The following is a 26954-nucleotide window of genomic DNA, read 5'->3' as shown; positions in this document are numbered from 1 at the left end:
GCGTTTCTCGAGTTTCATCCTTCTGCCATCGTAGTCGGAGTTTCACATTTCTCCAGTTTAGGTGCGTACGTATGGGTCAAAGTGTCCGTGGCGTGCACCTTTTGTGCCTATGCAGCGTTTATGAATAAGGCCCCTGGGAGACTAGCAGGCTAGGAACCTGGCCTGCGGTGACACACTGCCCCAGACAACGACTGACCCTCCACCTCCAAATCGATCCCGCTCTAGAGTACAGGCTTCGGTGTAACGCTCATTCCTTCGAAGATAAACGCGAATCCGACCATCACCCCTGGTGAGACAAAACCGGGACTCGTCAGTGATGAACACTTTTTGCCAGTCCTGTCTGGTCCAGCGATGGTGGGTTTGTGCCCATAGGCGACATTGTTGCTGGTGATGTCTGGTGAGGACCTGCCTTACAACAGGCCTACAAGCCCTCAGTCCAGCCTCTCTGTCTATTGCGGACAGTCTGAGCACTGACGGAGGGATTGTTGATTCCTGGTGTAACTTGGGCAGTTGTTGTTGCCGTCCTGTACCTGTCCCGCAGGTGTGACGTTCGGATGTACCAATCCCGTGCAGGTGTTGTTACATGTGGTCTTCCACTGCGAGGACGACCAGCTGTCCGTCCTGTCTCCATGTAGCGCTGTCTTAGGCGTCTCACAGTACGGACATTGCAATTTTTTGCCCCGGCCACATCTGCAGTCTTCATGCCTCCTTGCAGCATGCCTAAGGAATGTTCATGCAGATGAGCAGGGACCCTGGGCATCTTTCTTTTTGTGTTTTTCAGAGTCAGTAGAAAGGCCTCTTTAGGGTCCTACGTTTTCAGAACTGTGACTTTGATTGCCTACCTTCTGTAAGCTGTTAGTGTCTTAACAACAGTTCCACAGGTGCATGTTCATTCATTTATGGTTCATTGAACAAGCATGGGAAACAGTGTTTAAACCCTTTACAATGAAGATCTGTGAAGTTAACTCGTAAAAATCCAAATATCTTTGAAAGACAGGGTGCTGAAAAAGGGACGTTTATTTTTTTGCTGAGTTTATTATGATGATATTTTTGTTAATTTTGTTCTTTGTCATAGGGTATTTCAACTGTTCATGCACGCCCAAATTATTGAGGCAAGCTGAAGTCTATGCCCCTTCATTGGTCAACAGTAGGGATTCTTCAATGAAGTGTTGGTTGTCATTCAACTCGTTTTCATGCAAATCTTTCACTTGAGAAATACTGCACCAAACATCTTCGTTATATATAAAACTGCACGACTAAGATCTTTGACTTTTTTTTAGGAATTGTATACTGGCTTCGGCGTCTCAAGATGGACAAGCAGTACTATTGCTGCCTTTTCTCATATTTTAAGCGAAGGTCTATTAATTAAGGGAGTATGCGAAACCCCCTCTAAGATTGTTCAGAGGAACGCATTTATCCTCTGCGATGCTCCTCCACGATTCAAGGAATGCTGCCTGCAATGTATGCGAATGCTGCTCTTCATTTGTCCTCCTATAGGATTAATCCGTGCTCTCTGGCAAAGCTCAACTCCTAGTTGAGGCTTAAGGCCATATCAGGAGCCGTGCGGCCCAGGGTCAAGCGCCAAGAGTGTTGGCAGGTGTTGGGCTTTTATTGGCTTTTAAGTCTCAAGGGCCAGCACTCCTTTCATGACCCGAACCATTCCCAAGTGCTGAATTTCCATTGGAGATTTACCCCAAGTTTTACCCCGAGCTAGAGGTCTGGGCAGAACAGATTTCTTCATCCCGCCTGCATCCGCAGCTTTTCATACTTTCTGTCCGATGCCCACCCACTACCACAAGAACTGGTCCCAAACCCAATCGCAGTCACTAGTTAGCCATGGTCCCAGCAATTGTGTGCCCTATAGGCAATATCAAAATATGCACAAATAACCAAAGAAATAGGTTAAATTACCAGAGATTCTCATATGGCCCATTATATTAGATTATTGCTATGCTATATCAGCCAATAGACGTAGTTTAAAGATGAGAGAGTGAAATCTTGCACTTTCTCTTGAGCTATTTTATAGCCTACCTTTTTGGAGTGGGGCGATTTTCAGACCGAGACAAATATACAGTGCCTTGCGAAAGTATTTGGCCCCCTTGAACTTTGCAACCTTTTGCCACATTTCAGGCTTCAAACATAAAGATATAAAACTGTATTTTTTTTGTGAAGAATCAACAACAAGTGGGACACAATCATGAAGTGGAACGACATTTATTGGATATTTCAAACTTTTTTAACAAATCAAAAACTGAAAAATTGGGTGTGCAAAATTATTCAGCCCCTTTGCTTTCAGTGCAGCAAACTCTCTCCAGAAGTTCAGTGAGGATCTCTGAATGATCCAATGTTGACCTAAATGACTAATGATGATAAATACAATCCACCTGTGTGTAATCAAGTCTCTGTATAAATGCACCTGCACTGTGATAGTCTCAGAGGTCCGTTAAAAGCGCAGAGAGCATCATGAAGAACAAGGAACACACCAGGCAGGTCCGAGATACTGTTGTGAAGAAGTTTAAAGCCGGATTTGGATACAAAAAGATTTCCCAAGCTTTAAACATCCCAAGGAGCACTGTGCAAGCGATACTATTGAAATGGAAGGAGTATCAGACCACTGCAAATCTACCAAGACCTGGCCGTCCATCTAAACTTTCAGCTCATACAAGGAGAAGACTGATCAGAGATGCAGCCAAGAGGCCCATGATCACTCTGGATGAACTGCAGAGATCTACAGCTGAGGTGGGAGACTCTGTCCATAGGACAACAATCAGTCGTATATTGCACAAATCTGGCCTTTATGGAAGAGTGGCAAGAAGAAAGCAATTTCTTAAAGATATCCATAAAAAGTGTTGTTTAAAGTTTGCCACAAGCCACCTGGGAGACACACCAAACATGTGGAAGAAGGTGCTCTGGTCAGATGAAACCAAAATGGAACTTTTTGGCAACAATGCAAAACGTTATGTTTGGCGTAAAAGCAACACAGCTGAACACACCATCCCCACTGTCAAACATGGTGGTGGCAGCATCATGGTTTGGGCCTGCTTTTCTTCAGCAGGGACAGGGAAGATGGTTAAAATTGATGGGAAGATGGATGGAGCCAAATACAGGACCATTCTGGAAGAAAACCTGATGGAGTCTGCAAAAGACCTGAGACTGGGACAGAGATTTGTCTTCCAACAAGACAATGATCCAAAACATAAAGCAAAATCTACAATGGAATGGTTCAAAAATAAACATATCCAGGTGTTAGAATGGCCAAGTCAGTCCAGACCTGAATCCAATCAAGAATCTGTGGAAAGAACTGAAAACTGCTGTTCACAAATGCTCTCCATCCAACCTCACTGAGCTCGAGCTGTTTTGCAAGGAGGAATGGGAAAAAAATTCAGTCTCTCAATGTGCAAAACTGATAGAGACATACCCCAAGCGACTTACAGCTGTAATCGCAGCAAAAGGTGGCGCTACAAAGTATTAACTTAAGGGGGCTGAATAATTTTGCACGCCCAATTTTTCAGTTTTTGATTTGTTAAAAAAGTTTGAAATATCCAATAAATGTCGTTCCACTTCATGATTGTGTCCCACTTGTTGTTGAGTCTTCACAAAAAAATACAGTTTTATATCTTTATGTTTGAAGCCTGAAATGTGGCAAAAGGTCGCAAAGTTCAAGGGGGCCGAATACTTTCGCAAGGCACTGTAGGTGATCAATATGTATTTCTAGACAATGCAGTAAACTATGTCCTAATCATATTGAGGAAGTTAATTTCCTTGGAAAAATAGCTGCCTCATGCTCTCCGTCCATGCATAAGGTATAGAATACAATTAGAAAAAATACCACACGCAGCTATTCACTCACATGGCTACTAAATTTAAAGCAGCAAGAATGATGAGAGTGGACATTTGCACTTTCTCTTGACCTACATTTACATGTAGGATATAGCCTACCTTTTAGAAGGACGATTTGGCAGATGGAGACAAATAAATGTTAATCAATATTAAAGAAAACTAAAAGGAGCAACGCTCGCTCAAAATGGTAGCTTATTCTACGCCCCATCGTCAGTGATTGATCAACATTACTACTCCCAGTAGCATATTTACTCAGTACTGGTGCCCGTCGTATATTGCCTCGTTATTGTTACCATTTTTCCTTTTGTTTAACAAATGTTTCTTACTTACTTGTTAAACTCTGCATTGTTGGTTAAGGACTCGTATGTAAGCATTACACCTGTTGTATTCGGCGCATGTTTTTTTATTTTACCAGGTAACTTTACTGAACGCGTTCTCTTTTATTTACCTTTTATTTAACTAGGCAAGAACAAATTCTTATTTACAATAATGGCCTCGGAACATTGGGTTAACTGCCTTGTTCAGGGGCAGAACAACAGAGTTTTACCTTGTTAGCTCAGGGATTCAAACTAGCAACCTTTCGGTTACTGGCCCAACGCTCTTACCACTAGGCTACCTGCCGCCCCATTTACAGCAACAACCGGGGGAATATAGGGGGAAGGAATGAGCCAATTGTAAGCTGGGGATGAATAGGTGACCACATGAGGGCCAGATTGGGAATTTAGCCAGGACATCAGGGTTTACACCCCTACGATAAGTGCCATGGGATCTTTAGTGAACACAGAGAGTCAGGACACCTGTTTAACACCCTACACAGGGCAATGTTATGTCCCCAATCACTGCCCTGGGGTATTGGGCTATTTTTTTAGACCAGAGGAAGGGTGCCTCTTACTGGCCCTTTAACACCACTTCCAGCAGCATCTGGTCTCCCATCCAGGGACCAACCAGGACCAACTCTGCTTAGCTTTAGAAGCAAGCCAGCAGTGAGATGCAGGGTGGTATGCTGCTGGTAAATGTGACAAATAAAATGTTATTTGAAGACTAACATAATGCTGAAAGGGCGGAAAAATATGAGCAGAGGGTTAATTAAGTAAGAAAGGGGGTGGTGGTGTGGGGAGAGGTAAAGGACGGAGTTTACCTGAGCAGTGGCAACAAACAGCAGGAAGGTAAATGCCACAAGTGTCACACTTCTTCATGCACGGACATGTACTTTTATGTATTTTATTTAACTAGGCATACACACCAGAATGTTTTTTATCCGCGCTACAGACTGCTATATCGGCTCGATAATAAAGGACTAGTAAAAGCCCAGTGCACTACGTTGTGTAAATGGGGGGGGGTAAAGGTGGGAGTTGGGGGCTGTTTTTGTGTAGGAGGCTAAAGTCACTCTCAGTGGCAGATGGCAGATCAGGCCCCATAGGGGGAGGGGAGGAGAGGGGGCTGGCCCAAAGTCACAAATGTGTTTGGGGTCAGGGGTCAGGGAAGCATCTGCTCTGGCCCTGAGGGGACATTGCATTGCTGGGAGAGACCTGTTGCTGGGGTCTGTTGCTGAGGCCTGATAGTTTTACAGCGTCCTACTGACTTTAGGACAAAGAAGATCCATTACAGTGAGGGGATGGGGAACACGAATAGGCAGACACGCGCACACACAGACTCCACCTCTGTCTTTCTCTTTCTTTGTCTATTTCGCACAAACACAACTCTCTCCAAACAAATAGTAGCAATTGTAGTGTGAACAAGCCCCTGACACAACCAAAAAAGTTATCCTGCATGATGTATTGAGTTTTTTTGTTTACTTATCATGTTACCTCATCCCCATATTATTATATTTTTGCTCCTTTGCACCCCAGTATCTCTGCTTGCACATCATCATCTGGACATCGATCACTCCAGTGTTAATGCTAAATTGTACTTATTTTGCCACAATGGCCTATTTATTGCCTTTACCTCCCTAATCTTACTACATTTGCACACACTGTATATAGGTTTTTTCTATTATGTTGTTGACTGTACATTTGTTTATCCCATGTGTAACTGTTTGTGTCGCACTGCTTTGCTTTATCTTGGCCAGGTCGCAGTTGTAAATGAGAACTTGTTCTCAACTGGCCTACCTGGTTAAATAAAGGTGAAAAAAAATTATAATAAATAAAAAGCAGTGGAAACTGAAGTCTGCATGGGAGGCAAAGAAAGACACGGTTTTGCCAATTGCCTCTGGCTGGACCCCTGGGAAGGGTAGAGCGGTTGGCCTCACCTCCGGTCCTCATATCGTAGTGAGTCAACCACAGTCTCCCGTGTGAGGTCTGAGACGAGCTCTGTAAAAATTACACATATAGGAGAGCTGTAAGAAGGTTCAGAGATAGTCATTGCTCTCAGCCCTGTTTTTTAATGTATATATGTAACCGCTATTTAACTAGGCAAGTCAGTTAAGAACAAATTCTTATTTATAATGACGGCCTACCGGGGAACAGTGGGTTAACTGCCTTGTTCAGAATGACCTTGTCAGCTCGGGTATTCAATTACTGGCACAACGCTCTAACCACTAGGCAACCTGCCGCACCATATGAATTGACAAAGCCATCAATCATGTTACGCCATCTATTCCTATGTGAAGACTCAATAGCGCATTGAATCCAAATGAAGTTGGTTAATTAAGATGGCGTCGCATGGAAACATAACATGCGCAGTTGGAGGTACTCCAGGGTGTGACGCTGCAGCCTAGCTCAGTGCTGCCCCCTCTCATTGAGTAACTCCAGTTGAAGGCATAATGGGGTACTGCAGGCTGCTATTAGCAACTAAATTATTCTTAATGTCTTCTGTTTTAAAAATCGCACACAATCTGTTCAATGATATATCTGGTGTATTACAAGCAATTATTGGTCCCATGATTGTCTTTTTGTTTTTTTACACGAAGATTCATCACGTAAGATTGCCATTTTTCCATTCACTATAATGGTGGGTGCTGTTTTCTGCTAACAATGCCAACAGTACCGCGGTCGGCCTTGAACTTCCGTGGCTTAAATGAGAGGGGCAGTCGTTCTCCCCTGGTTGTGAGAGAGATCATGGGTCATCACTTTTATGGCAGTAAAGCTTATTTTGAATTTGAGCGGGAGAGAGAGGATTCACAAGTGAAAGTATTTCGAGAAAGTAAGCTGTGGTGTTGCATGGTGTACCTAAACTTCAGTACTTTTGATACTATAACACAATAAAATGCTCAGGTATTCGAATTTGTTACTTTCTGTTCTATAAAAAATTTGTCGCACATTTTGGAAATCACCTAAATGTATTGAACTTATTTGAAAATGTAATTAATTTTCCCAAGCTTATCATAAGACATGAAAAGATTGCATCAATGATTCCTATTCCCTGCTTCTTTCTGAAGCGGTAATGGCACGGGAATGCCCCTGACTGTGTGTCTACAACTTTGTGTAGCCGTTAGCGATGCTAATGATAACCGTCTTAATGTAGTTGGATAGGCTAATCAAACAACAATGCTAGCTGCATGCATACTTGAATTAAAGGGTAAACCACACAAACAAACTGGGGAAAATCTGTCATTTTCATGTTTTTTTATGTGGTATTGTTTTGGTATTGAGTATCATGATACTAAACCTATCAAAGTGAAAATTCTGTTAACGTGACAATACTAGGTGAAAGGGTGACTCCGGTAAAGGTCTCATGTTTTTTTGTAGCAACACGCACCTTTCGGTAACATGATAACCCCGCCGTTGCATGTGTTCCTAGACCCCCGAATAGCAACATTCAGAAGGGGGCGATAGCAGAAATGTCCTTTTTGTCTTCCCATTTGTGGTAAAAGCAAAGAAGAATCATGTTGAAAACATCACCACTGTTAGCTCATTTCAAAGAAAAACAATTGCATATTTGAGTAATAGCTAAATGTAATGAAAGTTTAAGTTCGTTTTACATGACTTTTTTTTGTGCCTGGCAGTTGGCTGCAGGCTACTCCTCTAGCAGCGTGCTAGCTAGCTGGCTAAAAACAGCACGCCAGCTCGCCTTTTAGCTTCCCACGTGAAATAATCAGATTTTATAATGAAATAATATGCCATGGCAAAAATGATTATACTTACCAGTGTAACCTACAACATTATCCCAGTTTTCATATAAGCTAAACATAGAATGTCATCATGTTTGGACACAGAGAAAAGCACATGGCTAGTAGCTGTTTTTACCATTTGAAAATAGCCTGGAATCGTGTAGTTATACTTCCAAACAAAATACCTTTTTGGGGTGAATTGTAATAATGTTGTTTGGCTTATTATTTGAGCAGTCCCAGAGATCATATTTGGTTATCAATACATATCCTATAAAGATCAGATCAAGGAACCAAGTGAGTTTGGTGGTAAAATACAGCTTAATTGCCTACACAACACTGCCCCTACGGTTGTGCAAGGAATTATATGTTGCTTTTGTGCATACTGCAAGTAGACCTCCTTTCATGACAAAATGCATCCACTATCTAGAGGACAGCATCCCCCTCTAGAGGACAGAGAGGAGGGGAGAGGGGGAGGAGGTGTGCCTAACAGCTGCCTTCATTAACATGCGCACCTGCTCCCTGTGGAGATTCTACGAGGCCAACAGATGCCCTCTGACATGCATAGACACACTTACACTCTCTCTATCTCTCTCCCTCTCACACACACACAGATTCTCTAGATCGCAGTCTAGATCTCTTAGTATAAACGTTAGATTATTACAGTGATGCCTAGTCAGACTAGTTTTCCCCTGCCAACCACATCTGCTGCCATGGTTTGGATGGGGGTGAGGGTCTTTCTGGGAATAAAGAGGGTGTCTCATGATGTGGTGTGGGGGGGGGGGGGGGGGCGGTTGGACTAGGAGACTGTTGCTGTGTGTCTGTGGAGGGGCACAGAGGGGCTTAGTAGCCTTAATGTGGTGCTCCGTATCTGGGCAGCTGGGCCGTTCAGTGCCCCTTGATCTCTAGGGTCATGACGGGATGAGGGTGGACAGCCTGGGTTAGAAAAGGTAGCTGGAAACGGGCACAGCGAGACTGTCCCCAAATCCTGTTTTTGGTGTCGTCTGTTGTCCCAGCAGAGTGTGTTTTCGAAGTTCTGAGGGACATTTAATCCAGGAAGACACACTAGGAAAACAGCCCACCCTGGCCTGGCTCTCGCTCCATCCCTCCCTCCCTTGCAGGGCTCCGGTGGGCCTCTGCTGAACAGGAAACTGATAGGGCCACTATCCACACCCATCCTCTTGCTTCCCTCCACTCCTGGCTCGTTAGTATCATGTGTTGATATAGCGTTTGGGGAGATACAATTCTATTGTACTGCATGAGAAACTGCAATGGAATTCCACCATACTCTATCCTCATTCTCTACATAAAAGAAGTGGTTCCTCTGCTTTTATACCATTTGTAACCTTTTAGACTGCTGTCCACTTGATTCGACCACCTCTGTCACTGGTCTCCTTTCTCTCCAGGTGTACAAGTGACTATGTGGGTAGCCGCTGCCAGTACTCCAACCCCTGCAACCCCTCGCCATGCCGCAACGGTGGCGAGTGCCGCGCCGTATCCCACGGCAACACTTTTGAATTCCACTGCAAATGTCGACTGGGCTTCTCCGACCAGCTGTGCCTGACGCCTACCAACCATGCCTGCATGAGTTCGCCATGTCGCAATGGAGGGACTTGTGACCTGATCACGCTCTCCGACTACCGCTGCCGCTGCCCGCCCGGATGGTCAGGTAAGATATGAGGATGTATATTTTTAAGGTAATTTCTGATTTTAGTGAATAGATATTGGGAGATGGTGACAGTAGGGAAAGATAGAGACACTATATATACAAAAGTATATGGCTATTTCAGCCACCGCTGTTGCTGACGGGTGTATAACATCGTGCACATTCGTGCAATCTCCACAGACAAACATTGGCAGTAGACTGGCCTTACTAAAGGGCTTAGTGGCTTTCAACGTGGCACCATAATAGGATGACACATTTCCAACATATCAGTTCGTCAAATTTCTGCCCTGCTCGAGCTGCCCCAGTCAACTGTAAATGCTGTTATTGTGAAGTGGAAACGTCTAGCAGAAACAACGGCTCAGCCGCGAAGTGGTAGGCCACACAGCTCACAGAACGGGACTGCTGAGTGCTGAAGTGTGTAAAAATAGTCTGTCCTCGGTTGCAACACTCACTACCGAGTTCCAAACTGCCTCTGGAAGCAACGTCAGCAACAAGAACTGTTCGTCGGGAAAGTCATAAAATGGGTTTCAATGGCCGAGCAGCCGCACACAAGCCTAAGATCCCCATGCGCAATGCCAAGCATCAGCTGGAGTGTTGTAAAGCTTGCCACCATTGGACTCTGGAGCAGTGGAAACACGTTCTCTGGAGTGATGAAACACGCTTCACCATCTGGCAGTCTGACGGACAAATGTGGGTTTGGCAGATTCCAGGAAAACGCTACCTTCCCGACAGCGTAATGCCAACTGTAAAGTTTGGTAGAGGAAGATTAATGGTCTGGGGCTCTTTTTCATGCTTCAGGCTAGGCCCCTTAGTTCCAGTGAAGGGAAATCTTAACGCCACAGCATACAATGACATTCTTGAAGATTCTGTGCTTCAACTTTTTTTTTTGTCAACAGTTTCGGGAAGGCCCCCCTCCTGTTACAGCATGACAATTCCCCCGTGCGCAAAGCGAGATCCATACAGAAATGGTTTGTCGAGATCAGTGTGGAAGAACTTGACTGGCCTGCATAGAGCCCTAACCCCAACCCGATCGAACACCTTTGGGATGAATTGGAACGCCGACTGCGAGCCAGACCTAATCGCCCAACATGAATGCCTGACCTCACTAATGCTCTTGTGGCTGAATGGAAGCAAGTCCCCGCAGCCATGTTCCAACATCTAGTGGAAAGCCTTCCCAGAAGAGTGAAGGCTGTTATAGCAGCAATGTTCCAACATCTATAGTTTTGGCAAGTCGGTTAGGACATCTACTTTGTGCATGACACAAGTAATTTTTCCAAAAATTGTTTACAGACAGATTATTTCACTGTATCACAATTCCAGTTGTTCAGAAGTTTACATACGCTAAGTTGACTGTGTTAAACAGCTTGGAAAATTCCAGAAAATGATGTCATGGCTTCAGAAGCTTCTTATAGGCTAATTGACATAATTTGAGTCAATCGGAGGTTTACCTGGGGATGTAGGCCTGCCTTCAAACTCAGTGCCTCTTTGCTTGACATCATGGGAAAATTAAAAGAAGGAGGAAAAAGGGGTGGCTTGCAAGCCGAAGAGCACCATCCCAACCGTGAAGCACGGGGGTTGCAGCATCATGTTGTGGAGGTGCTTTGCTGCAGGAGGGACTGGTGCACTTCACAAAATAGATGACATCATGAGGCAAGGGGTGGCTTGCAAGCCGAAGAGCACCATCCCAACCGTGAAGCACGGGGGTTGCAGCATCATGTTGTGGAGGTGCTTTGCTGCAGGAGGGACTGGTGCACTTCACAAAATAGATGACATCATGAGGCAAGAAAATTATGTGGATATATTGAAGCAACATCTCAAGACATCAGTAAAAGCTTGGTCGCAAATGGTCTTCCAAATGGACAATGACCCCAAGCATACTTCCAAAGTTGTGGCAAAATGGCTTTAGGACAACAAAGTCAAGGTATTGGAGTAGCCATCTCAAAGACCTGACCTCAACCCTATAGAAAATATGTGGGCAGAACTGAAAAGGCGTGTGCGAGCAAGGAGGCCTACAAACCTGACTCAGTTACACCAGCTCTGTCAGGAGGAATGGGCCAATATTCACCCAACTTATTGTGAGAAGCTTGTGGAAGGCTACCCAAAATTTTTGACCCAAGTTAAACCATTTAAAGGCATTGCTACCAAATACTAATTGAGTGTATGTCAACTTCTGACATTTCACATTCTTAAAATAGTGGTGATCCTAACTGACCTAAGACGGGGACTTTTTAATTGGATTAAATGTCAGGAATTGTGAAAAACTCAGTTTAAATGTATTTGGCTAAGGTGTATGTAAACCTCCGACTTCAACTGTATATATTTACAGGCCCATTTAATTTTGTTTGGCTTGCCATTCCAAATAAAATAAAATAAATTGCTCATATAATCAAAAAACAAGTCGCTAGGTGTGTAGGCAAGGCCATAAGCAAGTAGGTGAACTAGGATATGACTAAGAAATTCATCAGGGTGATTTTTCTATCACGTAGACAAGTAGTTTCCTTTCCATGGTATCAAGATCTTATCTATTTAACTTTCTTTTAAAATGTATTTTATTGAGATCATTTGTTTATTTTTGGCATTTGAACACAGGGTATTATTGGTAAACAACACGGTAATATCAAAATTTTATATTTTAGTGATCCAATACGTAATAATAATGTAGTACACTTATCATAAAAAAAAATATATACAGTTCCTTGCGAAAGTATTCGGCCCCCTTGAACTTTGCGACCTTTTGCCACATTTCAGGCTTCAAACATAAAGATATAAAACTGTATTTTTTTGTGAAGAATCAACAACAAGTGGGACACAATCATGAAGTGGAACGACATTTATTGGATATTTCAAACTTTTTTAACAAATCAAAAACTGAAAAATTGGGCGTGCAAAATTATTCAGCCCCCTTAAGTTAATACTTTGTAGCGGCACCTTTTGCTGCGATTACAGCTGTAAGTCGCTTGGGGTATGTCTATCAGTTTTGCACATCGAGAGACTGACATTTTTTCCCATTCCTCCTTGCAAAACAGCTCGAGCTCAGTGAGGTTGGATGGAGAGCATTTGTGAACAGCAGTTTTCAGTTCTTTCCACAGATTCTCGATTGGATTCAGGTCTGGACTTTGACTTGGCCATTCTAACACCTGGATATGTTTATTTTTGAACCATTCCATTGTAGATTTTGCTTTATGTTTTGGATCATTTTCTTGTTGGAAGACAAATCTCTGTCCCAGTCTCAGGTCTTTTGCAGACTCCATCAGGTTTTCTTCCAGAATGGTCCTGTATTTGGCTCCATCCATCTTCCCATCAATTTTTACCATCTTCCCTGTCCCTGCTGAAGAAAAGCAGGCCCAAACCATGATGCTGCCACCACCATGTTTGACAGTGGGGATGGTGTGTTCAGCTGTGTTGCTTTTACGCCAAACATAACGTTTTGCATTGTTGCCAAAAAGTTCCATTTTGATTTCATCTGACCAGAGCACCTTCTTCCACATGTTTGGTGTGTCTCCCAGGTGGCTTGTGGCAAACTTTAAACAACACTTTTTATGGATATCTTTAAGAAATGGCTTTCTTCTTGATACTCTTCCATAAAGGCCAGATTTGTGCAATATACGACTGATTGTTGTCCTATGGACAGAGTCTCCCACCTCAGCTGTAGATCTCTGCAGTTCATCCAGAGTGATCATGGGCCTCTTGGCTGCATCTCTGATCAGTCTTCTCCTTGTATGAGCTGAAAGTTTAGAGGGACGGCCAGGTCTTGGTAGATTTGCAGTGGTCTGATACTCCTTCCATTTCAATATTATCGCTTGCACAGTGCTCCTTGGGATGTTTAAAGCTTGGGAAATCTTTTTGTATCCAAATCCGGCTTTAAACTTCTTCACAACAGTATCTCGGACCTGCCTGGTGTGTTCCTTGTTCTTCATGATGCTCTCTGCGCTTTTGACGGACCTCTGAGACTATCACAGTGCAGGTGCATTTATACGGAGACTTGATTACACACAGGTTGATTGTATTTATCATCATTAGTCATTTAGGTCAACATTGGAACATTCAGAGATCCTCACTGAACTTCTGGAGAGAGTTTTCTGCACTGAAAGTAAAGGGGCTGAATAATTTTGCACGCCCAATTTTTCAGTTTTTGATTTGTTAAAAAAGTTTGAAATATCCAATAAATGTCGTTCCACTTCATGATTGTGTCCCACTTGTTGTTGATTCTTCACAAAAAAATACAGTTTTATATCTTTATGTTTGAAGCCTGAAATGTGGCAAAAGGTCGCAAAGTTCAAGGGGGCCGAATACTTTCGCAAGGCACTGTAGATCCTCTAAGGCTGTGGACGGATCCAAATTGTGGATACATTCTTTTTTTTAAAGAATCATCAGCCTAAAATGACACCTTTTTTGTTTTTAAGCCCTGGATTTCTAGCTCCTTGATATTATTGTTGGATCTGATTTGAATAGCTGACATTTCGATTGTCAAACAAATAGATATGCCGATAGTGGACAACCTTGTTTTAATACTTTCTGAGAAGTAGCCATTATTTACTATTTTACACCTAGGTTACTATACATAACTTTAACCCATTGAAATATTCCAGGCATTTATATATATATTCCAGTCGTACTTTGTCAAAAGCCTTTTCAAAGTCAGCTGTGGTTTCACAGATTTTTCATAGTGTTCTATTGTTTCCAGTACTTGTCTTATATTATCTCAAATGTATCGTCCATGTAAAAAACCTGTCTGATTAGGATGAATAATATCCGACAAAACCTTATTTATTCTATGTGCTATGCATTTTGCTAGAATTTTTGCAATACAACCCTGAAGTGTAAGGGGCCTCCAATTTCTTTTACGGACTGGATCTTTATATTTAACACTTGGGCCCTGTTTCAGTAATAATGAAATCAGACTTTCTTGTTGACTCTCTGATAATCTACCATTTTTATAGGACTGGTTAAAACATGCTGATAGCGGTGCTCTGAGTACATCAAAAAAGGTTTGGTATACCTCAACTGCCTAGAAGACCAGCATCCCGGAGTCTGCTCTTCACTGTTGATGATGAGACTGGTGTTTTTGCGGGTACTATTTAATGAATCTGCCAGTTGAGGACTTGTGAGAGGCGTCTGTGTCTCAAACTAAACACTCTGTTTATAGTCCAATAATATATTTAAAACCATCCATCTACCTTGTGGATCTGTTTGAACAATTTGCACAGTCGGATCAAAATTATTGTTCATTAATATCATCACCCCTTTTGAGTTTCTTTTCCCATTGGAGATGTATATTTCCCCCCCCCCCCCCCCCCCCCCACCCAATCCCTTTTCCACACAATTTCATCTACATTTGTTGAATGAGTTTCCTGTAAACAAAATATATTATATTCCTTCTCTTTAAGCTAGGTAATGATAATATTTTCTTATTTTCTGCTAAGCCATTACATTTATAAATGGCAATGCTTATTTCACCATTTACCATAATGATATACAAGTTTAAATTATATTTATCATAATATATGTTTATAAACTTACCATTAAGAAGTACCATAATGATTGAGTGTCCATATAGCTGTACCATGATATTTGCACTGCTACTAGGTAAACCTTGAATTGTTGATCTATGGGTCTTTAGCTAAGTCCAGCTAACCTTTTGATATGCTGATCATCATTACTTTTATGTCAGTTATATTATTTGTCCTACCTCTCTTATTACGAGATGGAGTCCAGACAGGCTATTTTAGGAAACTTTAGATTAGGCCTATAGTGTAATTCACCATATCAAATTAATTGACAAGGAAAGTTTGAAGGGGGAGATGGAGAGACCGCTATAGTATTACTAGTGATGTCATGATTATCCCAGCATGTGCCTTATTCCAGAGGAAGATTTGCATTGGATTAGTTTTTCCCTAAATGCCTCATGTAATTCTTTATTTTTTAAATTCAGTTGAATATTTTATTTATTTATTTTATCTGTTCTTATACCAGGTAAGTTGACTCATTTACAGCAACGACCTGGGGAATGGTTACAGTGGAGAGGGGGGGGATGAATGAGCCAATTGTAAACTGGGGATTATTAGGTGACCGTGATGGTTTGAGGGCCAGATTGGGAATTTAGCCAGGACACTGGGGTTAACACCCCTACTCTTGCAATAAGTGCCATGGGATCTTTAGTGACCTCAGAGAGTCAGGACACCCGTTTTAACGTCCTATCCGAAAGACGGCACACAGGGCAGTGTCCCCAATCACTGCCCTGGGGCATTGGGATATTTTTTTAGACCAGAGGAAAGAGTGCCTCCTACTGGCCCTCAACACCACTTCCAGCAGCATCTGGTCTCCCATCCAGGGACTGACCAGGACCAACCCTGCTTAGCTTCAGAAGCAAGCCAGCAGTGGTATGCAGGGTGGTATGCTGCTGGCTCTATGCCGGAAGCCTGATGGTTTTTATTCTAGGCGTAAGGATATTTCAACATCGTGTCTAAATGATAAAAGGCTGATCCCTCATGCTTGGCTGCCTAGGTATAGGTGTCCCCATAGGGTTATTATTTAAATTGAGGAAATGTGATCATAATCATTAATTGAGCAATCCACGTTAGACGTCCCTCCTAGTCAAAAGGCTCTCGATCCTGCTGATGTGAGCTGCTGGACAGTGCACTTGCATTTGATATGCATTTTTGGATAAGACAAGCTCAGTGAGGAATCGGGGATTCCCTGTTTTGCAATCTGTTGCCTACGTCAACAGCCACTGTCAGCCAGTTTCATTAAATAGACCTGGGCACTATGCTTTTTTTTATAGCACATTTAATTAAACTGACGATTTGGAGATCTTCAACTTCAATTAATTGGCACAAAATGGGCATCAGACAAATAAATAAAAAATGGCTCTGGCTTTGCATAACACAGATGTTGGTCGCCTAAATTGTGGTAGGCTAGGTCTAATATATAGGCTAGCATAGTCCAGCCTATTAATTAACTTCTAATTTACACATATCTGTCTTCACTATTCCCTTCTTGCGCAATTCATGCATCTCCACTGGCCTCCACTGGCCATCTATCTTCCATCCTCTCTCTTTCTCTCTCTTCCATCCTCTCGCTCTTGCTGGATCGAATCCCTGAGCTGAAAAGGTAAAAATGTGTCATTCTGCCCTTGAGCAAGGCAGTTAACCCACTGTTTCCCGGGCCCCGAAGACGTGGATGTCGATTAAGGCAGCACCCCGCACCTCTGATTCAGAGAAGAAACATTTCAGTTGAATGCATTCAATTGTTCAACTTACTAGGTATCCCCTTTCCCTTTCATTTCCCTCTTTATACCTCTCTCTTCCATCCTCTCTCTTCCATCCTCTCTTCCCCTATCTCTTCTTCCTCTCTCTTCCATCCTCTTATAGCTATTGAACCAGTAGCCTAGCCCAATTCGTGAACCAGAAGTAGCAATATAGTTTGGTTACTTATTTTGAGCAAATACATTTATTTGAGGAAAGAGGCACCTTGCTCTTGCTTGCTGGATATAAAATAGGCTACTGCTTTCACAATGAACTGGCAGGGAAGTTTGAATGGCAAGAGCTTCTCTAGTGTGATGTGATCACATTGGCTGGTGGTAAAAATGCAATAAACGGGTATCTTCTGTTCTCCACACGCCACACACACACATGTATTTTGTCAGCATGCCCAATGTTACAATGTTTCCAATCAAATGTATAAATTAAGTTTACGTTTTCCTCTCAATTGAATTTGCATAAATATTGTGATTGGATGATAGCTGTGAGGGTTATTGAATCAGGATCAAATCCTCTGATCTCCTCGAGCTCATTAATGATAGAATGTTCATATTTGAAGATTGCCAAAAGGCCAGTCTCTTTGGGAAATGATAGGAGTGGAATGTAGTAGCTGAACAGAGACTGCAACCAGGCTAATGGGATACCAAGAAAATAACGTTTATTTTTTTCATTAAATGTGTTCAAAAGCCAATCAACTATCCTGCACCATTCCCAGGGGGTTGTGGGAAGGTTGTATGCAAAATAACCATAGGACAACCATTCTATCACCAAGCTCTAACATCAAAATAAAATTGATTTATATAGCCCTTCGTACATCAGCTGATATCTCAGAGTGCTGTACAGAAACCCAGCCTAAAACCCCAAACAGCAAGCAATGCAGGTGTAGAAGCACAGTGGCTAGGAAAAACTCCCTAGAAAGGCCAAAACCTAGGAAGAAACCTAGAGAGGAACCAGGCTATGTGGGGTGGCCAGTCCTCTTCTGGCTGTGCCGGGTGGAGATTATAACAGAACATGGCCAAGATGTTCAAATGTTCATACATGACCAGCATGGTCGAATAATAATAAGGCAGAACAGTTGAAACTGGAGCAGCAGCACGGCCAGGTGGACTGGGGCCAGCAAGGAGTCATCATGTCAAGTAGTCCTGGAGCATGGTCCTAGGGCTCAGGTCAGTTGAAACTGGAGCAGCAGCACGGCCAGGTGGACTGGGGCCAGCAAGGAGTCATCATGTCAGGTAGTCCTGGGGCATGGTCCTAGGGCTCAGGTCCTCCAAGAGAGAGAAAGAAAGAGAGAATTAGAGAAAGCACACTTAAATTCACACAGGACACCGAATAGGACAGGAGAAGTACTCCAGATATAACAAACTGACCCTAGCCCCCCGACACATAAACTACTGCAGCATAAATACTGGAGGCTGAGACAGGAGGGGTCAGGAGACACTGTGGCCCCATCCGAGGACACCCCCGGACAGGGCCAAACAGGAAGGATATAACCCCACCCACTTTGCCAAAGCACAGCCCCCACACCACTAGAGGGATATCTTCAACCACCAACTTACCATCCTGAGGCAAGGCTGAGAATAGCCCACAAAGATCTCCGCCATGGCACAACCCAACGGGGGGCGCCAACCCAGACAGGATGATCACATCAGTGAATCAACCCACTCAGGTGACGCACCCCTTCCAGGGACGGCATGAGAGAGCCCCAGTAAGCCAGTGACTCAGCCCCTGTAATAGGGTTAGAGGCAGAGAATCCCAGTGTAAAGAGGGGAACCGGCCAGGCAGAGACAGTAAGGGCGGTTCGTTGCTCCAGAGCCTTTCCGTTCACCTTCCCACTCCTGGGCCAGACTACACTCAATCACATGACCCACTGAAGAGATGAGTCTTCAGTAAAGACTTAAAGGTTGAGACCGAGTTTGCGTCTCTGACATGGGTAGGCAGACCGTTCCATAAAAATTGAGCTCTATAGGAGAAAGCCCTGCCTCCAGCTGTTTGCTTAAAAATTCTAGGGACAATTAGGAGGCAGGACCAAATCAGAGAGATAGGTAGGAGCAAGCCCATGTAATGCTTTGTAGGTTAGCAGTAAAACCTTGAAATCAGCCCTTGCTTTGACAGGAAGCCAGTGTAGGGAGGCTAGCACTGGAGTAATATGATCAAATTCTTTGGTTCTAGTCAGGATTCTAGCAGCCGTATTTAGCACTAACTGAAGTTTAGTTAGTGCTTTATCCGGGTAGCCGGAAAGTAGAGCATTGCAGTAGTCTCACCTAGAAGTGACAAAAGCATGGATTAATTTTTCTGCATCATTTTTGGACAGAAAGTTTCTGATTTTTGCAATGTTACGTAGATGGAAAAAAGCTGTCCTTGAAATGGTCTTGATATGTTCTTCAAAAGAGAGGTCAGGGTCCAGAGTAACGCCGACGTCCTTCACAGTTTTATTTGAGACGACTGTACAACCATTAAGATTAATTGTCAGATTCAACAGAAGATCTCTTTGTTTCTTGGGACCTAGAACAAGCATCTCTGTTTTGTCCGAATTTAAACTTAGAAAGTTTGCAGCCATCCACTTCCTTATGTCTGAAACACATGCTTCTAGCAAGGGCAATTTTGGGGCTTCACCATGTTTCATTGAAATGTACAGCTGTGTGTCATCCGCATAGCAGTGAAAGTTAACATTATGTTTTCGAATGACATCCCCAAGAGGTAAAATATATAGTGAAAACAATAGTGGTCCTAAAACGGAACCTTGAGGAACACCGAAATGTACAGTTGGTTACATATGGTTTTCAGAACATTATGTGCTAGCTGGGTATGGCCTAAATGAAGTGACCAAATGAAATACTGTTCATGCAGGTATGTTTGATGTTAATTCTTTGTTGTCATCCTATCCTCCTCCTCTAGGGAAGACATGCCAGATTGCCAACCCCTGTGCATCCAACCCCTGTGCCAACGGTGGACAATGCTCACCCTTCGAGTCCCACTACATCTGTGCATGCCTGCCCGCCTTTCATGGCCAGACCTGCAAGCTGGACGTCAATGAGTGTGCCCAGATGTCGTCACCCTGTCGCAACGGGGGCATGTGTGTGAATGAGGTGGGCTCCTACCACTGCCGCTGCCCCCAGGAGTACACGGGTGCCAACTGTGAGACCCCCTACATGCCCTGCAACCCCTCTCCCTGCCACAGTGGGGGCACTTGCGTGCAGAAGGGGGACACCACCTATGACTGCAGCTGCCTGCCAGGTAACCCTTCACCCCTTTGCTCAAATCAATTAAAATTCTTAATCTGTGCCTGTTTGAGCCTGCCTGGCATTGACTTTTCAATCATTTGTGTTTACCAAAGAGGTACTGTCAGGAATTGATTAATAGAGAGCTGTTGTAGCTTGGATGTGATTGGTGGATATAGGGCATTGCTAGTCTCTGGTTTTTGCTGGCATGATATTATTGCGCAGACGTTTCCCAGCTAACACATTTAGTTCCTTGGAAGTTGTGGGAACGTACGTTTTTGGTTTCCCATTGGTTCCGGGAACGAAACCATGAGTTTCCTGACCTGTAAAACAGAACTTTTTTAAATGTTCTGTAAACGGAAGGGAAAATGTTTCCTGTTCTGGGAACGTAAATGTATAGATTGCTGGGAGGTTCTGAAAACATGCCTTTAAATAGAACCATGAGGAAACCTGTAGGAAACGTTATGGCTAACTACTGAAATTCTACTGTTATGGCTAACTACTGAAGGCAAAGGGTGGCTACTTTGAAGAATCAAATACAGTGGGGCAAAAAAGTATTTAGTCAGCCACCAATTGTGCAAGTTCTCCCACTTAAAGATGAGAGAGGCCTGTAATTTTCATCATACACTTCAACTATGACAGAAAAAATGAGAGAAAAAAATCCAGAAAATCACATTGTATGATTTTTTTATGCATTTATTTGCAAATTATGGTGGAAAATAAGTATTTGGTCACCTACAAACAAGTAAGATTTCTGGCTCTCACAGACCTGTAACTTCTTCTTTAAGAGGCTCCTCTGTCCTCCACTCGTTACCTGTATTAATGGCACCTGTTTGAACTTGTTATCACTATAAAAGACACCTGTCCACAACCTCAAACAGTCACACTCCAAACTCCACTATGGCCAAGACCAAAGAACTGTCAAAGGACACCAGAAACAAAATTGTAGACCTGCACCAGGCTGGGAAGACTGAATCTGCAATAGGACCTGTTTTTTTTTTACCAAATAGGGCTATCTTCTGTATACCACCCCTACCTTGTCACAACACAGCTGATTTGGCTCTAACACATTAAGAAGGAAAGAAATTCCACAAATTAACTTTTAACAAGGCACACCTGTTAATTGAAATGCATTCCAGATGACTACCTCATGAAGAGAGAATGCCAAGAGTGTGCAAAGCATGGCTACTTTGAAGAATCTCAAAAACACTTTTCTGTTATTAAGGTTTGTATCACAATTAAAGTGACCAAATAACTCCAAATGTACAGTGCCATGAAAAAGTATTTGCCCCCTTTCTGATTTTCTCTATTTTTGCATATTTCTTTATACCTAATGTTATCAGATCTTCAACCAAAACCTCATATTAGATAAAGGGAACCTGAGTTAACAAATAACAAAGTATACTTATTTAATTTATTTAATTTACAATGTTATGCAACTCAAGTTCCCCTGTGTGAGAATGTAATTGTCCCCTTATACTCAATGACTGGTTTTGCCACCTTTAGCTGCAATGACTGCAACCAAATGCTTCCTGTAGTTGTTGATCAGTCTCTCACATAGCTGTATAAGAATTTTGGCCCACTCTTGCATGCAGAATTGCTTTAACTCAGCGATATTTGTGGGTTTTCAAGCATGAACTGCTCGTTTCATGTCCTGCCACAACATCTCAATTGGGATTAGGTCTGGACTTTGACTAGGCATAATGGGACCCATGTTGTCCAAAAACTTATACTTTTGACTCATTTGTCCATAGAACGTTCTTCCAAGAGGCTTGATGATCATCCATGTGCTTCTTGTCAACTTTTTGGATGAGGTGGGTCCCATTTATGTCTGCCGAAAACCAAACACTGCAAACACTGCAATACATGTGGTATTGTGATAAATTCCTCCACAACTGATCAAGAACTACAGGGACCATTTGGTTGCAGTCATTGCAGCTTAAGTTGGCTCAACCAGTTGAGTGTCAGGAGACAATTACTTTTTCACACGGGAGTTGGATGTTGCATAACTCTGTTAATTAAATAAAGAAAATAAGTATACTTTTGGTTTTGTTATTTGTAAACTCAGGTTCCCTTTATCTAATATTAGGTTTTGGTTGATGATCTGATAAAAATTCGGCATAAAAAAAATATGCAAAAAATGCAGAAAATCAGAAAGGGTACAAGTGCTTTTTCACGGCACTGTAGCCTATAGGCCCAAGACCCCTGGAACACAGTTAGAGAGCACATAGCCTACAGAGCCTAGTGAAACGTGTTCTTCTAAGCCCAGTCATTGCGCAATCGCATTTGAAAATAGAGTTTTGGATGGCCACTATTTAACAAGTGATCCCAGGATTCTTTTGCTGCTATATTTGTTGTTAAATTTTTTAAATGAAGCACATGAATCCGCTTTACAACTTGGCATACATAGGCGGCGCGTGAGTTTCAAGTTTGGTGAAGCAAATTTTCACCATAAAAATTCCCCTTAATAAAAAAGCATTCCATGCATAATCGCATTTGCAGACTTATGTAAGATAGCATACTGTTTGTAAAGTGATGAGTAGATTGGATGGTCATAATTTAGGCTAATAATATACTCAATCACTGTTCGCAAAAAACGACCGTTCAATGCATAGCTGAGCACTTATAGTGTAGATTAGGCCTAGGCTATATTGGATACTGTACATTTCTTTCTTTGCATGGGAAAGTGTTGCCTTTTTATAAACACATTTCATAAAATTATACTACACAATGACTGGATACATTAGCATAATATTTTTTATTCAGTTAGCCTACTCGACTGATACTGACAAGTAGATACAATAAAAACGACCATATAATAGGCCTAAGAGAAGGCGAGACACAGAATATGACGTTCATCTAAACTGGAGGAGGAAATTGTAAAAAGCAAACCTTTAAGTAGCACTGACTCAACAATGATGAATAGTGAATATGTTCTGTTTCAATAATATAGGCTATACTGTTGTTCGGTCAATTAAGTTGAGAATTTTGATACGACATTAGTATTTTTATTGTGTTCTCTTTACAGCAATAACCATTTGCTTACCAAATTATATTTTCCTGCATTGTATTATGAAATATTGCAATATGGCTGGCTTAGCCGCTCAACTTTTCAGACCGTTGCAACTCAACAATAATCTTCCCAAATTGCACGGACTGCCTTTCCTCCTGACTGTAGGCACTATGTATTTTTTTTAAAGAAGCTACTGATCCAAGTTTGATCCAAGTCATGCCTTTTTTTTTGTATGGTAATTAGCCTATCGCGCCTCAGACTGGGGCAAAGGTTCACCTTTCAACAGAAAGTGCATGCAGAAAGTTTTCCGACCTCTTGACTTTTTCCACATTTTGTTACATTACAGCCTTATTCTAAAATGTATTACATTGTTTTTCTCCCCCTTATCTAACTACACACAATACCCCATAATGACAAAGAAAAAACAGTTTTTTAGACATTTTTGCAAATGTATAAGTATTCAGGCCCTTTACTCAGTACTTTGTTGAAGCACCTTTGGCAGCGTTAACTTCTTATGGCTGGGGTAGAATTGAGTAGCTTGGATGAATAAAGTGCCACGAGTAAACTGCCTGCTACTCAGTCCCAGTTGCTAATATATGCATAGCATTAGCATATTTGGATAGAAAACACTGAAGTTTCTAAACCTGTTTGAATGATGTCTGTGAGTATAACAGAACTCATAAGGCAGGCAAAAACCTGAGAAGAAATCCAACCAGGAAGTGGGAAATCTGAGGTTGGTTGTTTTTCAACTCATTCCCTATTGAAGATACAGTGGGATATTGGTCATGTTGGACTTCCTAAGGCTTCCACTAGATGTCAACAGTCTTTAGAACCTTGTTCTATGCTTCTACTGTAATGAGAGGGGAAAGAGTCAGGGCTCTGCCAGAATGCCTTGAGCTTGTGACGCTCGTTCACGTGAGAGTTAGCTCGCGTTCCATTGCATTTCTGAAGACAAAGGAATTCTCCAGTTGGAACATTATTGAAGATTTATGTTAAAAACATCCTAAAGATTGATTCTATACATCGTTTGACATGTTTCTACGGACTGTAACGGAATTTTTTGACATTTCGTCTGCTCCTAGTGAACGCGCTTCGTGAGTTTGGATTTGTTTACAAAACGTACTAACAAAAGTAGCTATTTGGACATAAGTAATGGACATTATCGAACAAAACAAACATTTATTGTGGAACTGGGATTCCTGGAAGTGCATTCTGATGAAGATCATCAAAGGTAAGTGAATATTTATAATGTTATTTCTGATTTCTGTTGACTGCACAATATGGTGGATATCTTTTTGGCTTGTTTGGGCTCTGAGCGCCGTACTCAGATTATTGCATGGTTTGTTTTTTTTTTCCGTAAAGCTTTTTTGAAATCAGCGGTTGCATTAAGGAGAAGTGGATCTATAATTCCGTGTCTAATAGTTGTATCTTTTATCAATGTTTATTATGAGTATTTCTGTAAATTGAGGTGGCTCTCTGCAAAATCACTGGATGTTTTTGAAACTACTGAAAACGCGCCAATGTATACTGAGATTTTTTTAATTTAAGTATTCACTTTATCGAACAAAACATACATGTATTGTGTAACATGAAGTCCTATGAGTGTCATCTGATGAAGATCATCAAAGGTTAGTAATTAATTCTCTCTCTATTTCTGATTTATGGCTGTAGTTTTCTGTGACTTGGCTCTGACCTAACATAATCGTTTGTGGGGCTTTCGCCGTAAAGCCTATTTGAAATCGGACACTGGTGGGATTAACAAGAGGTGTATCTTTAAAATGGTGTGAAATAGTTGTATGTCTGATGAATTTTAATTATGAGATTTCTGTTGTTTTGAATTTGGCGCCCTGCACTTTCACTGGCTGTTGTCATATCGATCCCGTTAGCTGGATCTCAGCCCTAAGAAGTTAACAGTCTCAGGCCTTCTTGAGTATGGCGCTACAAGTTTGGCACACCTGTATTTTGGGAGTTTCTCCCATTCTTCTCTGCAGATCCTCTCAAGCTCTGTCCGGTTGGATGGGGAGCGTCGCTGCACAACTATTTTCAGGTCTCTCCAGAGATTAAGGACATTCAGAGACTTTATATAGACAGGTGTGTGCCGTGCCAAATCATGTCCAATCGAATGAAATAACCCACAGGTGGACTCCAATCAAGTTGTAGAAACATCAAGAATGATAAATGGAAACAGTATGCACCTGAGCTCAATTTCGAGTCTCATAACAAAGGGTCTGCATACTTATGTAAATAACGTATCTGTTTTTTATGCTTAACAAATTTGCAAACATTTCTAAAAACCTGTTTTTGCTTTGTCAGTATGGGATATTGTGTGTAGATGGATGAAAAATATACAGTTGAAATCAGACGTTTACAAACACTTAGTTCATTAAACTCGTTTTTCAACCACTCCACACATTTCTTGTTAACAAACTATAGTTTTGGCAAGTCGGTTAGGACATCTACTTTGTGCATGACACAAGTAATGTTTCCAACAATTGTTTATAGACAGATTATTACACTTATAATTCACTGTATCACAATTCCAGTGGGTCAGAAGTTTACATACACTAAGTTGACTGTGCCTTTAAACAGCTTGGAAAATTCCAGAAAATTGTGTCTGGACTTTAGAAGCTTCTGATAGGCTAATTTACATAATTTGAATCAATTGGAGGTGCACCTGGGTATGTTTTTCAAGGCCTACCTTCAAACTCAGTGCCTCTTTGCTTGACATCATGGGAAAATCAAAAGAAATCAGCCAAGACCCCAGAAAAAAAGTTGTAGACCTCCACAAGTCTGGTTCATCCTTGGGAGCAATTTCCAAATGCCTGAATGTCCCACGTTCATCTGTACAAACAATGGTACGCAAGTATAAACACCATGGGACCACACAGCTGTCATACCGCTCAGGATGAAGACGTGTTCTGTCTCCTAGAGATGAACGTACTTTGGTGCATTAAGTGCAAATCAATCTCAGAACAACAGCAAAGGAAGATGCTGGCTGGAGGAAACCAGTACAAAAGTATCTATATCCACAGTAAAACGAGTACTATATCGACATAACCTGGAAGGTTGCTCAGCAAGAAAGAGGCCACTGCTCCAAAACCACCCAAAAAAATCCAGACTACGTTTTGCAACTGCACATGGGGACAAAGATCATACTTTTTGGAGAAATGTCCTCTGGTCTGATGAAACAAAAATATAACTGTTTTGCCATATTGACCATTGTTATGTTTGGAGGAAATGGGGGGGATGCTTGCAAGTCGAAGAACACAATCCCAACCATGAAGCACGGGGGTGGCAGCTTCATGTTGTGTGGGTGCTATGCTGCAGAGGGGAAAGGTGCACTTCACAAAATAGATGGTATCATGAGGGGGGGGAATGATGTGCATATATGGAAGCAACATCTCAAGACATCAGTCAGGAAGCTTGGTTACAAATGGATCTCCCAAATGGACAATGACTCCAAGCATACTTCCAAAGTTGTGGCAAATTGGCTTAAGGACAACAAAGTCAAGGTATTGGAGTGGCCATCACAAAGCCCTGACCTCAATCCTATAGAACATTTGTGGGCAGAACTGAAAATGCGTGTGCAAGCAAGGAGGTCTACAAAACTGACTCAGTTACACCAGCTCTGTCAGGAGGAATGGGCCAAAATTCACACAACTTATTGTGGAAGGCTACCTAAAACGTTTGACCCAAGTTAAACAATGTAAAGGCAATGCTACCAAATCCTAATTGAGTGTATGTAAACTTCTGACCCACTGGGAATGTGATGAAAGAAATAAAAGCTGAAATAAATCACTCTCTACTATTATTCTTAAAATAAAGTGGTGATCCTAACTGACCTAAGACAGGGAATTTTTACTTAAATGTCAGGAATTGTGATAATCTGAGTTTAAATGTATTTGGCTAA

General features: G+C 42.1%; 1 protein-coding gene across 2 annotated transcripts in view; it reads left to right on the top strand.

Moving 5' to 3' along the window:
• Positions 1 to 26954, top strand: part of notch1 (notch 1) — a 73827-nt gene that overhangs the window by 11794 nt on the left and 35079 nt on the right. For both annotated transcript variants that reach the window (NM_001135695.1, XM_036976507.2), the window contains 2 exon segments: positions 9295 to 9557; positions 19709 to 20047. In NM_001135695.1, the coding sequence (NP_001129167.1) occupies positions 9295 to 9557; positions 19709 to 20047 (602 nt within the window).

Source organism: Oncorhynchus mykiss, chromosome 5 (genome assembly GCF_057628025.1).
Source record: "Oncorhynchus mykiss isolate SJ-2025 chromosome 5, ASM5762802v1, whole genome shotgun sequence".
Classification (NCBI taxonomy): domain Eukaryota; kingdom Metazoa; phylum Chordata; class Actinopteri; order Salmoniformes; family Salmonidae; genus Oncorhynchus; species Oncorhynchus mykiss.
Note: the sequence above shows the minus strand (reverse complement) of the source record. Positions and strands in the feature narration are given on the sequence as shown.